This window comes from Ovis canadensis, chromosome 22 (genome assembly GCF_042477335.2).
Source record: "Ovis canadensis isolate MfBH-ARS-UI-01 breed Bighorn chromosome 22, ARS-UI_OviCan_v2, whole genome shotgun sequence".
NCBI lineage: Eukaryota > Metazoa > Chordata > Mammalia > Artiodactyla > Bovidae > Ovis > Ovis canadensis.
The window spans coordinates 37,252,570-37,268,283 of NC_091266.1; the positions used below are offsets into that span (position 1 = coordinate 37,252,570).

The 15,714-nt window shown below is 53.9% G+C and overlaps 1 protein-coding gene across 1 annotated transcript; it reads left to right on the forward strand.

Moving 5' to 3' along the window:
- The first annotated feature begins 1,369 nt into the window (after positions 1-1,369).
- On the forward strand, positions 1,370-15,316 carry SEMA4G (semaphorin 4G). The gene is made up of 16 exons (XM_069567647.1): positions 1,370-1,478; positions 4,573-5,039; positions 5,139-5,287; positions 5,554-5,616; positions 8,473-8,571; positions 8,694-8,787; positions 8,937-9,050; positions 9,255-9,424; positions 9,509-9,678; positions 9,931-10,075; positions 10,204-10,426; positions 10,837-10,952; positions 11,116-11,291; positions 11,487-11,548; positions 13,021-14,078; positions 14,206-15,316. Exons 2-15 carry the CDS (start codon positions 4,916-4,918, stop codon positions 13,848-13,850), a joined length of 2,535 nt encoding a protein of 844 aa, XP_069423748.1. The 5' UTR covers positions 1,370-1,478; positions 4,573-4,915; the 3' UTR covers positions 13,851-14,078; positions 14,206-15,316.
- Positions 15,317-15,714: the final 398 nt, after the last annotated feature.

Below are 15,714 nucleotides of genomic sequence, written 5' to 3' on the forward strand. Positions count from 1 at the left end.
GAATGTAAACATTTCTTCCCAGCTACCGCCCCTTCCACATACACACACATCCTATTTACGGAGTGCTGGCGGTGGTGGAAGTGGGACGTGGGCCCTGCTGTCTAGCGACATGCAGTCTCACAGCCGCACAAACTACAGACTGTATGTGATGAAGTGCCAAACTGAGCTTTGGGGAATTCTGAGAAAAGGGATGACATATCTTTTCCAGGGTCCCTTCAGTTAAATAATGACAGCTACTTCAATCTTGTTGACCTTCTCTTAGGCCAGCGCTCATCTGCCTGTTCCCTCACTCCCTGCTCCTCCAGAGCTCAGATTCCTAGGCACATGTGTGGCTCAGTTACCTTTGACCCTGTGGCTCTCATCATTTTGGTCTTATTCTTAGACCATATCAGTACTGTCACAAATGAGAGGGAGGATCAGACCAGGTTGTGGCTAGAGCTCAGGTCTGATTTTAAACCCTAGAGGGAGATTTAATAGGTGTTGGGAAGGAAGCATGACCCGAGTTGAGGGGAAATTGTGGGGCCAGGGTGCATGGGAGGACTACCCTAGTTGAGTAAGGAGCTGGAGAGTTGATTCTTAGGAGGCTTCTTAGATTGCTGCTGGGTAAGGTGATCAAGTCTAGAAAGGGAGGGATATTTGCTCACCTAGAAGGAGCTCACTGTAAGATCTGGAGTAAGAATGATATTCAACATGAACTGGAAGGGAACGCAGGTGTCTGAGTGACCCAGTCCCTGAGGAGGTAGACCCCAGTTACATCTAAGAGTTGGTCTGAGCGGACAAGTGCAAATGTTTGTGGCTTCTTTAATCAGAAAAACATTTTTTTGGTATGCACTTCCGGTCAAATTTTTTTCATCCCTTCAAGCCTGACCCCCTCAGAGCTCAGGCTGAAAAAGCAGACAGCTGGATACACTTGAGCTAGAAATCAAGACCCTCATCTGGGTTGAGAGCTGCCCCAACACTTGGTGTACACCTACTCTGGCCCTCCGCCCTAGGCAAAGAGTAGAAGCAGGTAGCAGGAGCGCAAAAAGTGAGCTCCGCATTAGGGGACTGGCCCGAGGGCCTTCAGAGAGTTAAGTCAGTTAGAGGACACGTGTGCACATCCCCCGGAGAAAGCAAGTCCAAGGGGTCCTAGGTCTGAGGGGTAGGAAGGTGGGATAAATCCTTACAGAGCGCACAGGGTGATGAAGCCACCACCAGGGGGCGCGGCCCTAGGGCGCGGGGCACGCCAGACGCCCGAGGGCACTGTGTGAGCCTTGACCTATAGTATAGGGTGGGGATGCGAAACCAGAGAGCGCCTTTCCCCGCACCCTTCCCTGCGGCCCCGCCTCCCTGGCCCCGCCTTCCAGGCCCCTGCTCCACCCCCGGCTCCGCCTCCACCAGCCCCGCCTCCGGCCGCGGCCCCTTCCTCCCGCAGCTGGTGCTGTGGGGCCGCGGAGCCGCGCATCGCCGTCTGCATGGCCGGGGATCTGTGAGCAAAGGTGAGACAGGCGTGGAGTGCGGGCAGCGGCAGGGCCTGCGCCGGGGGGCGGGGGCCAGGCAGGCCATGCCTTCCCTACGTCTGTTAAACCTTCCAGGCTCGGCCAGGCCTTTCTCACCGCCAAGTCCCCTAGTCCCGCATAAAAGCTTTAGAGGGGCGCGGGCCAGGCCTCGGGCGGCGCTGGTCGCAGACCTGCCACCGCAGAGTCGGGATCTGGAGTGGGGCGGGGGCCCGCGTGGTGAACAGTGTTCCCCGGGATCTGGGTCACGTCTCCTGGCGTCTGGCGGGATCGAAGGAGAGCTCGTCCTCGAGCTGCAGCAGTAGAGACTGAGGTTAGATCTGAGGAGAGGAGAGAACCGCGGACTGTCCAGGATGAAGGCGAGGGTAGCGGGGGAGGGGCTCTCAGGCCAGGAGAGACCATCATCCTACTGGGCAGAGAGGGATACCGCCTACACTAGGCAGGTGGACATCTGCGATGAAGGTCGACAGCCTGCCTATCCCTACATTGATCCTGCTGGCTACCCGCCTCAGTTCCCTCCACCCCGAGATCTAACAGCGGGAAGGTGGTCAGAGTTCAGGGGGCCGGCCCTGGGGGAGGATCGCAAGCTTTGGAACCGGAGATGGTGTGTGGGATGTGGACTGGAGACCTTGAAGCCTTGTGGTCACTGGGGGAAGAGGGTGGCAGCTCCGCCCGTCCCCTCCCCCCGCCCCATTTAGCCCCACCCTCCTGCCCAACAGGTTAAATGCAGGCTGAGCGCTCCCAGCCCAAATCCCAAATCTAGAACTGCAGTAGACATGGGAGTGGAGGTGGGTCAAATTACCTGTTCCATTGCATCTTTACTTTGCTACATCAAGGGGCCGCCTCCTGCCTGAGTTATGTAGCCCCTCCCTCCCTTGCCAGACTGGCCTTGACCCATGCATGGATCCTATTTGAGCATCTGATATCAGAAACTTCCCTCCTCTTTACACACACACTCACAAACACAAACTTGGATTCTGGCCTTAGAATTAGGACTTTGGGGAAGGGAGGCAGGGTTCTGCTCTGCATCTCACTCCCAGTGGATACTGGTAGCCTCCAAGCCTGCGGTGAGAACTGGACCCCTATATGTACATACGCTTGTCTCTGCATAGATGTAATTGTGTGTTTGAGGACTGTGTGCATACAAATATAGTTGATCCTTTTGTGGACATGATGGTGCCTGACCCACTGTATCAGTGCGAGAACTGGACCCCTATATGTACATACACTTGTCTCTGCATAGATGTAATTGTGTGTTTGAGGACTGTGTGCATTCAAATATAGTTGATCCTTTTGTGGACATGATGGTGCCTGACCCACTGTATCAGTGCGATTGTGTGTGTGTCCCTACAGGTGCAGGACCCTCCTGTGAATAGGTGTATAGTCTTCCATAGGGACATGTGTGGGTGTACAACTCTCCTTGTTAACCCCTGAGACTGGATGCCTTGCTAATTGAACGGGCATGTGAATACAACTTTACATGTAAATATGTATAGACAGGTGGCAGGCCCTTTAGGTGAACATATTGTGCAGACCTCACTGTGAATGTGTGTGCCTGACTCTTCATGTGTACGTGTGCTCATAGCCCTCCTATGAATATGTATGTGTGTGTATCTACGTGCATGCACATCTCCCTCCTCTGGACATACGTGACTCATTTAAACCTCTGTCGGTGTGTCAGGCACCACACTGAGTGGTTCCTCTGACCTGGGGTGTATTCCTCTTGCCCAATCCTAGAGACTGATCCCTCCTAGCCTTAGGGCTCCCCCTGCCCCTGCCCCACTTCTGCACTAAGCAAATAGGAGGCCCCAAAGGTAAACAGGTGTGCCTCCACAGTGAGTGATGGGGCCTGGGCGGTTTGCCTGGGGCCTCTTGCTGCCCCAGCCCCCAAACTAGGATACGATGCCCCTCCTGTGGTCCAGGGAGCCTCTTCAGTCTACTCATATGCCATTCTCCATTTTTGGGCTCTGCTCCAGAACAGTAGTGATCTTTACCTCTTGAAAAAACCCTCCAAATTCCTGTTCTCCCTCTGGCCAATTCCCAGTCTCTGCCCTCTCTTCAAGGCCACCTAGTTAATATTTGACCTGCAAGGAAAGGGAGAGGCCAGTGGCCCCTCTCTGGCTTTGTCAAAGATTGGGTGAGTCAGGTTTTCTCCACACCTAGCCCAACCAAGGAACTTCAGAGATCAGGCCTGAAGTTCAGGGGTCAGATCAAACCTGCCACCTCTCCCAACCCCATCCCCAGCTGGTTGCCATGAGGGAGGGTCCAGGTGTGGTAACAGTCTCCAAGATGTACCAAGGGAGGTGGCCAGGGTCTCAAGGATTCTATCGTTTACCTTTTCCATATTGCTCATGTCTCAGTTAAGTGACCTTGCATGCTCGAGCTTCCTGTACAGGTATGACAGCTGCACTGCTGAGGGTAGGGGAGGGCAGAGGGGGCAGATACCCACTTTGGTGCCTGTGAGTGCCTGTTTGCAGGTAGGGGCACGTGTGGACGCTTAGCCAGAGGGTACAGTACAGACTCGCATGGGCAGGGCAGAGATGTGCACCCCCTTGGAGAGGAATGCTGAGGAGGAGAAGTATCTAATTAAAGAGAAATTCCAGAGGGAGCTTTCAGGCCAGGGAAAAGAAAAAACAAAGGGAAACTAGGACAAAATAAACAAAGGCCCATTAAGCATCTCTGCCCAGGCCTTCCTGCATAAGGCACCCCCGCAGGCGGAGGGGCAGCTGCTGCCCGAGTTGGGCCTCACTGCTGGGAGAAGGCATTCTTCCTGAGAACCTGGGCTCTACCAAGATGGAGGCCTAGCTGAGCTTCTGACTAGGTTACAGAAGGGCTGTCACCTGAGATTTGGGTTGAAGGGAGTCTAGGGTCTTGTAAAGTGGGCAAGCTCCGCCCAGCTTCCTGCATCTGAACAGCAAGGAGGACAGAATGATGGAGTTCATTCTCTTGTGGGAGTTTCGTAGATGCTGGGCCTCCTCGCTTTGATACCACCTGAACTTAGAGGGGAATGCTATCTACTTTCCATCTACACACAGAATAAAGGACTTTTTTTCTGTTTGTTTTTTCTTTTCTTCAGAAAACAGACCTCAGTGAACCAGAACTAGCCCTGCTGTTGGGGCAGGGTGACCCCACCAGTGATCTACAACCCCTGTGTGACCCCACCATGGAGTTTGTAACTGATGCCGAGAGGCAGTCTGGAATCCACCCCTCTTCTTGACCTCTTACCTGGGATTCCATGGCCGCACAATCATGTGATTCCATGTCTTCCCGATTCCAGGACCCTCCCTGGCCCCATGACCTCTGACCTTCTAAGCAACCTCCCTGGACCTTAATACCCTGTGACTATTCTTCCCATCATCCCCTAACTTCTGGCCCTGGCTCCCTTTGGGGGTCTTGTTGGTCTGGGCCTCCCCAGGAAGATGTGGGGGAGGCTCTGGCCCCTCCTCCTGAGCTTCCTCACAGCAACTGCAGTCCCTGGGCCCTCACTGCGGAGACCATCCAGAGAACTAGATGCCACCCCGCGGATGACCATCCCCTACGAAGGTTTGACAGCCCCAACCTCGAAAGGCAGCAGGAGCCAGGGGCTGGAGGTGGGGAGGCAGTCAGTCCCAGGGCTGGGCTCACAGATCCCGCTCTCCCCAGAGCTCTCTGGGACCCGGCACTTCAAGGGCCAAGCCCAGAACTACTCAACACTGCTGCTGGAGGAGGCCTCCGCAAGGCTGCTGGTGGGAGCCCGAGGTGCCCTCTTCTCTCTCAATGCGCAAGACATAGGAGACGGGACTCACAAAGAGGTCAGCCCCTGGAGCCTAGACCGCCCAGAGGGTATCCAGCTTCATTCAGCATCTTAGGACCTCAACTTCCTGGAAACCCTGTCAGTCTTCCGTAACCCCCTGGTCAGACAGCACTGCCTTTCCTGGCCCAGGTCTCTTTTACATCCAGTGCTCCTTCTGACACTTACCTCACCCTGGGGTCCTATCACCTTGTCCCAAAGGCAATGGGGAAAGTCAAAGGCATTGGGTTCTATGCATCAGCCTATTCCCTTTACCACCCCCTCCAGATTCGCTGGGAGGCCTCCCCAGAGATGCAAAGCAAATGTCATCAAAAAGGGAAAAACAACCAGGTATGTGATCCGCCCTGTTCCCAACTCCTTTCCTCTTTCTCTTCAGTGGGGGCTATCACAGTTGGTGGGGACATAGATGGAGAAACAGATCAGCCAGTCAGTTGCAGCAACCACTGTGAGTGCCGCTGGAGTGGCCGGCCTGGGAGCAATACTTGTAATGCAAACATCTGGTGACCTACTAGCGTGGTTTTGGATATTATCTCAATCTCCTCTGGGCTCCCAAATAATAATCATGATAACAATAGGTAATCTCTAGTAAGTGCTGATTTAGCTATTATCTAATTTCATTCTAAAATAATCCTAGGAAATGGTGTTATCCTCCACTTTCAATGAGAAAAATGAGGCTTTGGTCAAGGAATAGCTCAAATACCCACTTTTCCATAGTTATTAGTGAAGTGTCAGGCTTCCTTGGTGGCTCAGACAGTAGAATGTCTGTCCTTAATGTGGGAGACCTGGGTTCAATCCCTGGGTCAGGAAGATCCCCTGGAGAAGGGCATGGCAACACGCTCCAGTACTCTTGCCTGGAGAATCCCATGGACAGAGGAGCCTGGCAGGCTACAATCCATGGGGTTGCAGAGTCGGACACTGGACACGACTGAGCAACTAACACTCTCTAGTGAAGTGTCAGCCCTTTCTAGCTAAAGAACAGAATGTCTGCAGGGGTCCTATGTCTGGCTATGTAACAGATTCATCTGGAGAGCTTTTTACACAGTGTTTTTATTTTTTTTGTGGCATGGCATATCAGAATCTTAGTTCCCCAACCAGGGATTGAACCAGCACCCTCTGCAGTGGAAGCACAAAGTCTTAACCACTGGACTGCCAGGGAAGAAACTGGAGAGCTTTTTAAAAATACGCCAAGGCCCACAAGCTGGGGGATTCTGACCTAGTGGGTCTGCAGCACTTAAAGGCGTCTCCAGGAGATTCCATCAAAGGATGCCTCTAAGTGTAACATGGGTGGAAAATGGAGCTGGTGAAGCAAATGGAGCCCAATTTATGGAGGGCTGTTAACACCCAGCTGGGGGTTTGGATTTTATTCTATGACAGTGGTACCCTACTCATTTGATATTTTAGAGACTTTCAAACTTTGACATGCACTTGAATCACCTGGGTGTATTATAAATGCAGATGCTAACTCAGAAGGTCTGGGGAAAGGCCTGCGATTCTGCGACGCTAATGAGCTTCCAGATGAAGCTGACACACTACTGGTCCCGGACCATTCTTTGACTTTAGAAGAACATTTCCCAAAGCATGTTCTGAGAAGCAATAATTTTCAAAAGAGATGTTTAATAGTTAGATGAGTTTGGAAAATGCTGCATGTTCAATCCTACAATGCACAGGGATACCCTTAAGGCTTTGAGGTGTCCCCAGTAAAGATAGCTTTTACCTGTGGTTTTCTATCCATTTGACCACAGAACTCCCCCTCCCCGCTCCCCCTTTTTTAATGGAAACATCTTGGGGAAACACTATTTTAAGAATATTTATCTGGTCTCAGGCACTAAATGAATTAAAACAGAGTGAGGCTGGAGGCAAGAAAGGTAGTGCGGAGGTAGGGGGCATCATATGGGTCAGAGGAGGGAGGCCTGAGCAAGCTGGTCAGAGGAGGGCTGGATGCCAAAGTCTGCACCTGGTGAGGGTGGGGTAAAGACATAGAGGCCTGCATGGACTCAAACCCTGGGTAACAGACAGGAGGAGGAATCATTAACAAGACAAAGAAGTCAAGAGGGCATCAGCTTAGGGCATTTGGTAGGCGGAGAAGGCCACTGTGGCTGCAGGAGGGTGAATGAGGCCAGAGGAACGGGCAGGGCTCTGTCATGTAGGGCCAGGAGCATGTGGGGCCCTATGTTCAGGACTCTGGTGAGTCACAGAAGGGTTTTAAATACAGCAGTGAGATGATCTGGTTTACATTTTTAAAATATGCCTCGGAAAGTGGGTTGCAAGAGGGTGCTGACTGGTAGAATCTCTCTGAAAGGAAAATCCAGACAATGGTAACAGCAGTCTCCTTTGAAGGCAACAGGATAAAAAAGGAGGCTGTTTACAACATATCCCTTTGTACCTTTTGAATTTACACCGTGTGCTTGTATTCTTCATTCACTGAATCAATAAACAGCTTTTGTAAAGAGAGGCAGGGAGGTGGGGGAGCTGTCAGGTGGTCGCTGTGGCTGCCCAGGGAAGAGATGACAGTGATAAGTGGACTAGGGTGATGGCAGTGGAGGGGAAGTGGACCGAGTCATGGGACGTGCAGGATAAAGACCTAATCACGGAGAGACTGAATGTGGGGGTGAGGGAATGGGAAGCAGCAAAGATGACGCCTGGTTTCTGGACTTAGTAATAGGATGGACAGATGAAGTGAGGTGGGAAAGACTGGAAGAACAGGTTCAAGGGAGAAGATGCACAGGATGGAGGAGGGGATAAGCTTGGTTTCTGACAGCAAGAGTTCAACATGTCTGTGGGCTAGCAGGTGGAGCAATGGCTGGAACCTGGGGGGTAAGTTTGGTAATGCCACCCTGAAGCGGGTGTGGGAGCTCCATGCCTGGTGGACGGTGCTGTGAAGATGCAAGAGAGAAGCATCTTCAGGTGGTGAGAGCCCTTGGAGCCCCCAGACTAGGGGACTACAGAAGATGCAGGAGAAGCCAGCCAAGTGTGTCGGGTGAGCTGAGCTAGCCAAGGGGAGAGGAGTCAAAGGACAGCAAGTTCCCAGGACCAATCTGTGTCCTGAGCAGTGAGAACACCCACCAGGATCTTAGAAGGAAACTTTTGTCCTGTGGGTGGGGGCAAGAGCCAGACCACAGAGCTGGCCTAATGGAAGCAGTCTCCAAGGAGGCCTGGTGCTCACAGCCCTCCTTGTCTATCCCACAGACCGAGTGCTTCAACCATGTGCGATTCCTGCAGCGGCTCAATGCCACCCACCTCTACGCATGTGGGACTCACGCCTTCCAGCCTCTCTGTGCAGCCATTGTGAGTGTGTTTGCCCGTGCCCTGACTGCCGCCCCTGCTCCCTGACCCTGGACCCTTCTGACCTTCGGCAACAACCCTGGCCTGTCCTCAGGATCACTGACTTTGGGCCCCTCCTCCCCCAGGATGCTGAGGCCTTCACCTTGCCAACCAGCTTCGAGGAGGGGAAGGAGAAGTGTCCTTACGACCCAGCCCGTGGCTTCACTGGCCTCATCATTGGTAAGCATGCTCTCCTCTCCACATGGGCCCCTCAACCACAGGCATGCTGTCTGGGAGACATGGATCTCATTGCTAGGACTTGCCACCCATGTAGTATTATGTGTCTTATGTGTGACGTGTCTCTCGTGCTGGGCATGTTTGTGCCTCAGATGGAGGCCTCTACACAGCCACTCGGTATGAATTCCGGAGCATCCCTGACATCCGCCGGAGCCGGCACCCACACTCCCTGAGGACGGAGGAGGCACCGATGCACTGGCTCAATGGTTAGGAGGATGAGGCCCAGGGTGATGGGGGGCAGGGGACTGTTTCTGCATCCGTACTCCCTTGGGCAGTTGACCATCATCCCATCCCGAAATTCCCAGGTGAGCCTGTCTCTTCCTGGGTGTGGCTGAATCAGTGCGGTGCGGTGGGGATGGGGGCAGTGGGTGGAGATCCCCAAACTATCTCAGAAGCCACCTGACCCACAGATGCTGAGTTTGTGTTCTCCGTCCTGGTGCGGGAGAGCCAGGCCAGTGCCGTGGGTGACGACGACAAAGTTTACTACTTCTTCACGGAGCGCGCTGCTGAGGAGGGTGCAGGCAGCTTTGCTCAGAGCCGCAGCAGTCACCGCGTGGCCCGCGTGGCCCGGGTGTGCAAGGTGAGGAGGACTGAGGTCAGGGCAAAGGTGTAGAGGCTGAATCTCTGGCCCTGGCCATTGACCCCCTGCCCCCTGCCCCCCCAGGGAGACCTGGGAGGGAAGAAGATCCTGCAGAAGAAGTGGACCTCCTTCTTGAAGGCGCGCCTCATCTGCCACATCCCACAGTATGAGACGCTGCGCAGTGTCTGCAGCCTGCGAGCTGACACCTCAGCACACACACACTTCTATGCGGCCTTCACGCTGACCACACAGTGGTCAGTTCGGGGATGGCGGGAAGGCGAGGGATGGGGACAGCACAGAGACTGGAGCTTAGGTCAGGGGAGATGAGAGAGGACTCCCCGGGGGAAGCCAGCCTCAGAGAGAGAACTTCAGGCACATCCAGGGGTCTGCTGCCACTCAGGAGAGGGCCTGCGGACTCAGTCAGAGCAACGGTGGGCTCCAGGCTGGGCAGGTAAGCAGGCTCCTTTCAGTGTGACTCAGCCCCCTCCCCTCCATCCCATCCTTAGGAAGACCCTCGAGGCCTCAGCCGTGTGCCGCTATGACCTGGCCGAGGTGCAGGCTGTCTTCGCAGGCCCCTACATGGAATACCAGGATGGTGTCCGGCGCTGGGGCCGCTACGAGGGTGGGGTGCCAGAGCCCCGGCCTGGCTCGGTGAGTGCTGAGGCCTGGGGTCAGTGCTGAATAGACAGGACCCCTAAGATAGGGAGGAGGTCTAACCTTGTGGGGAGGGTGGGCCAGTGGTAGAATTCTAAGGTTCACCACCCTATCCCCCACCACAGTGCATTACAGATTCACTGAGAAGCCGAGGCTACAACTCATCCCAGGACTTGCCATCTCTGGTCCTGGACTTTGTGAAGTTACACCCACTGATGGCTCGGCCTGTGGTGCCCGCACGCGGACGGCCCCTGCTGCTCAAGCGCAGTGTGCGCTACACACACCTCACAGGGACACCTGTCAGCACACCCGCCGGACCCACCTATGACCTGCTCTTTCTGGGCACAGGTGCTTCTGACCCCTGGCCTGAGCCCTTTGGTGACTGCTGGCCTGAGTCCTTGATCCCTATTGACGTCCAGTCCCCTGGAGGACCCCGATCACAAAACCCTGGTGACCACTGATGTTGATTCTTCAGTGAACAATCACTACTGGTCCCCAAGGACCACTAGCTCTTAGTGACTGCTGACTCCTGTCACCAACCACAATGACATTTGACCCTGGTCACTAATGCTTCTAAATCCAATAATTCTTGCCATGACTAGTGTGGAGTTTCCAATCTCGGGAGAACCCACTGCTACTGGCTGAATCCTTGTCCCTGACCTCAGGACTCCAAGCTGTTCCCGTTAGGCTATTTATTGCAGGGGGCTGAGAGTAGCTTCCACTGCTGGGAGTCTGACCTTCTGCCATTCCCATACCAGCTGATGGCTGGATCCACAAGGCTGTGGTCCTGGGCTCTGGGATGCACATTATTGAAGAGACACAGGTGTTCAAGGAGCCCCAGTCTGTGGAGAACCTGGTCATCTCTCCGATGCAGGTAGCTCCTGACTCATGACCCTCAATATTCTGGTCTTGCCAGAGTAGACAGAGGGAGGTGGGAGGCTGGACACTGGCTGTGTGTGTGTGTGTGTGTGTGTGTGTGTGTGTGTCTGTAAGTGGGAGTGAGGTGCTGCCAACCAGCTGTTCTCTCTGACTCCTAGCATAGCCTCTACGTGGGGGCACCAAGTGGCATCATCCAGCTACCACTGTCCAGCTGCTCCCGCTACCGCTCCTGCTATGACTGCATCCTGGCCCGAGACCCCTACTGTGGCTGGGACCCCAGCACCCATGCCTGCATGGTGACCACCACCGTAGCCAACAGGTCCCAAAGTAGCAGGTGAGAGGCATGGGGGTTGGGGGGGGGGGCGGTTCGAGGGTCCCATTTGCCCTGGGAATCAGGGCCTAAGGGGTGAAGGAGGGCCTGCCAGCTGAGGGAGTAGGGTCCAGTTGTTAGTAACAGCTTTACTGACCCTTCCACTGGGCAAACTACAGCCATTTCCCTTGTTCTTGAATCCCAATCCTCTGTCTCCAGGACAGCACTCATACAGGACATCGAGAGAGGAAACCGAGGCTGCGAGGGCAGCAGGGTCAGAGGTAAGTGCCATCATGGCCGTGTGTGGGTCTGGCAGCAGTCTGTCCCCTTTACCATCTGATGCCATCTGTATGTGCATATATGTATCTGAATGACTCTGTGCTTTCAGTGAGAATGACCGAGCAGAGAGTAAGTATTCAACAAACATTTGTTGCAAAACGAAAAGCTATAAATATGCAAACAGGTTCAAGATGTGAAGTTTTTCCTCACTTCTGGAGCTTACAGCCAAGTATGTGCACAGGCAATTAAATGATCACACAATAAATTACAATTCTTTTCTTTGGCTTTTTTGATACAAAAGAAATAATTACAACTATGACAAGGGTTTGAAAGATAATAGGTTCTTCCCCAAGGACGATCAGATGACTGAGCTGATATCTGAAGCAAGAGCAATAATCATAATAATCATAGCTAATATGTACCGAGGATTTACCATGTGGCAAGCACTGATCAAACACACGCATTTCCTTTGTTCTCAGAGCATTCCTATGAGACAGGTACCATTATTACCATCTCCATGAGAGGCAATCTCTCTGAGTAACAGAGAGAATAAGTAAACTACCCCAAATTGATCAGCTCTTAAGCAGTAGGCTCAAATGAGCCTAACCCCAAGCAGGCTGATTGGAATCTGTGCTGTTGTTCACTGTTAAGCTTTCTCCTCCGAGTTAACCTGGTTAATACAGGGCACGAGGAAGGGGACGACACCCAAGTAGAGGGAAGAGCAAGCTTGGTGTTTGAATGAGAGAAGAGGCTGGAGAGATGGGCAGGACTGTGCCGAGGCAGGGGGATGGGATCATCAGTTTAGTGTATTTTATTTATTTATTTATTTATTTTTTAATTTAAAACACAGATTTGACTTTATTATTTTTCTCAGTCTGCATTTAATATATCCTATTCATTTTCTTTTTTTAGTTTAGTGTTTTTAAAAGGTCAGCCCACTGCTGCGTAAAGAATGGATTAGGTGAGGGCCAGCAGCTGGGGAAGGAGAGACGTGAACAGGTCTGAGAAAGATTCTGGAAGCAGAATCTTAGTGAGGGTTAGATACAAAGGTGAAGGGGAGAAAGAGACAAGGGAAACTCAGGTTTCTGGGAAATGGCTGGTGGTGCCATACAACTGGTGATGACAATTCAAGAAAAATACCCAGTGTCGTCTAAGAGGGAGCTTTTGGCCTCAGTTCCTGTGACATGTCCAAGAGATGTATGGCACGTAGAAGAAAGTCAAGTCTACGCTCAGTAGAAAACTCTTTGTTGGAGACAGAAATGAGGAATCACTGGTAGACGTCAGGAACTGAAACCACTGAGATGGGCCAACTGAACCTTGCGTGGGAGCATGAGCACAGAGGGCTTAGTCCTGCAACTCTAGATTCTGTGTGTGGTGCTGGGGACCTAACAGTGAACCACCTGGCTTGCCATCTCCAGTGCCTCCCAGGATAAGCAGGCACTGACCACATTCTCCTGTCCCTTGCTCCCTCCAGGGCCACCACCACCACTGAAGACCCGTTCTGTGCTTCGGGGTGATGATGTCCTATTGCCCTGTGACCAGCCATCCAACCTGGCCCGGGCCTTGTGGCTGCTCAATGGGAGCATGGGCCTGAGCGATGGGCAGGATGGCTACCGCGTGGGTGTGGATGGGCTGCTGGTAACAGACACGCAGCCTGAGCACAGTGGCAGCTACGGCTGCTATGCTGAAGAGAACGGCCTCCGCACCCTGCTGGCCTCCTACAGCCTCACAGTGCGGCCAGCCACTCCAGCGCCTGCTCCACAAGCCCCTGCCATGCCTGGGGCACAGCTGGCACCGGATGTGCGGCTGCTCTACGTGTTAGCCATTGCTGCACTTGGTGGCCTCTGCCTCATCCTGGCTTCCTCCCTCTTCTACGTGGCCTGTCTTCGGGGAGGCGGACAAGGGCACCGTCGAAAATACTCACTGGGTCGGGCTGGCCGGGCAGGGGGCTCTGCTGTGCAGTTGCAGACAGTCTCAGGCCAGTGTCCTGGAGAGGAAGATGACGGTGATGATGGAGAAGGGGCTGGGGGCCTGGAGGGTGGCTGCCTCCAGATCATCCCCGGAGAGGGAACCCCAGCCCCGCCGCCACCACCCCCCCCACCGCCACCAACTGAGCTGACCAATGGGCTGGTGACGCTGCCCAGCCGGCTGCGCAGGATGAATGGCAACAGCTACGTGCTCCTGAGGCAGAGCAACAATGGAGTGCCGGTGGGGCCCTGCTCTTTCGCGGAGGAGCTCAGCCGCATCCTGGAGAAGAGGAAGCACACACAGCTCGTAGAGCACCTGGATGAAAGCTCTGTCTGAGCCCAGCCTCCCAGGACAAATGCTCTTCCAAACCAGCCTGCCTGTACCAGGCTGGGCCGCTGCCTCCCCAACGGACACCTTACCCTCATCCCCGCAACTCCAGGCCCTTCTCCCAACTTTGTGATGTCCCTGTAGGGCTGGCCAGCGTCAGGCCCAGCCAAAGCCCCCTTCTCAGTCTCTCCACAGACCCATCTGTGAGCAGCCCAGGTCAACCGGTGCTCCTCAGAGGTAGGTGCCCCTCAGGCTCTGCAGTCCCAGCCCCCACTCCTCTTCCCTTTTAACCTAAGCACTTGGGAGGAGAGGATGCCATCCTCCTGCCCCAATCATCTGCTTACACCCTTCCTCTTTCTCCCAGGCAGGGCTCTGCAGGTCCAGGTGGCCTCAAGGTCACCACCCTCTGCCTGGCCCTATGTGCTGGACGGTCCTGAAAACAAACCAGACCTCTGCCAGCCACCAGAGCCACCTGAGCCCTGCGTGCATTCACGTGCGCACATGGAAGAATGCCTATCAGCTGGGCTGCAGGGCCCCCACCCCCACCTCCTGGTGCATTCCTGCATTTCATTCCTTCTTCTGGACTTTGGGTACCCTCTCAATTGCCACCTCCCATCCTATCTAGTCTTTTCCTGTAGTCCCAGCCCCATGTGATGACCTCTTTGACAAGAGCTTGGCAACAGGCCAGCCTGGGAAGGTAAGACTACCGCATCCTTCCCTCTTCTCCCCTAATGTGTAGCCCTTGTGAGTCAGCCTCCCTACTCCCTGATCACTCTCAGGAGTGCCAGAGACAGCTCCAGGCATGGTGTTCCTCACGCACATGTGCTTACATTTCCATTCACATGCACCTTCTGAGCCTCCCCTTGCTGCATCGAACCTGTGTCTGTTGGATTTGGTCCATGAACATTTGAGGGAGAGCTGTCTCCCATTTAGCTGTCCTTGCAGACACTTCCTTAGGACGGGTGACCAACACTGCACTCAATGAGCCAGCCTCCCTTTTGGGCACCAAGCATTTGCTGCCCCTAGATCAGAGCAGGGGGAGGAGAGATCTGAGGTCTCACCTGGCACTGATGCCCGTTCTCGGAACTATGCAAAGGGCAGAGGCTGGGAGTCTGGATGCTTGGCTCCCACCCCTGTCCTACCTCACCGGGGCACTTTCAGGGTCCAGGGGCCTCTGAAGTTTCCAGGCCCACATGGGACAATCAAAACCTGACGGAGCTCCCCCATTTCCCTCGGGTGAGGATGACTGTTATTTTTGTAGCTGAGAACGTGGAATCCCACGGATTTTTACTGCCCTTCACCCAACCTCTCCTTCCTCTACCCCACAATGAATGTATTTATTGTAAACTGGCTACACTTCTTTAGAAATGCCCCCGCTCACCACGCAGGTAGGCGGGACAGGCATGTGACAGAGTGGGGAGGCTGGGCTCAGCTCCTCCCCCTACTGTTGGTTAATAAATACCCTTTTCCCCACAGCTACTATGAGTGGTCTGCTTGGTCTAGGCTGGTCTTCCCCTGATCACCAGGAGACAGGCTTCTAAGCTTATGATAAAGATGCTTCAGGGTGGGCTTTGCTTTCCATACAACCATTTTCAGGGCTTCCCTAGTGGCCCAGTGGTAAAGAATTCGGCTGCCAATGCAGGAGACATGGTCCGGGAAGATCCCATGAGCAACTTCGCCAGTGCGTCGCAGCTACTGAGCCTGTGCTCTAGAGCCCGGGAATGCAACTACTGAGCTATTCACCACAACTACTGAAGCCCATGTGCGCTAGAGTCTGTGCTTCACAACAAGAGAAGCCACCGCAATGAGAAGGCTCTGCACAACTAGAGAAAGCCAGTGTGCAGCAATGAGGACCCGACACAGCCAAAAATAA

Excerpts from the sequence above, each read along its gene's own strand:
- SEMA4G (XM_069567647.1), top strand. The coding sequence starts at position 4,916 with ATGTGGGGGAGGCTCTGGCCCCTCCTCCTGAGCTTCCTCACAGCAACT. Across the intron at positions 10,427-10,836 it reads CCTGCTCTTTCTGGGCACAG|CTGATGGCTGGATCCACAAG; the intron begins GTGCTTCTGACC and ends TTCCCATACCAG. Across the intron at positions 11,292-11,486 it reads AACAGGTCCCAAAGTAGCAG|GACAGCACTCATACAGGACA; the intron begins GTGAGAGGCATG and ends CTCTGTCTCCAG.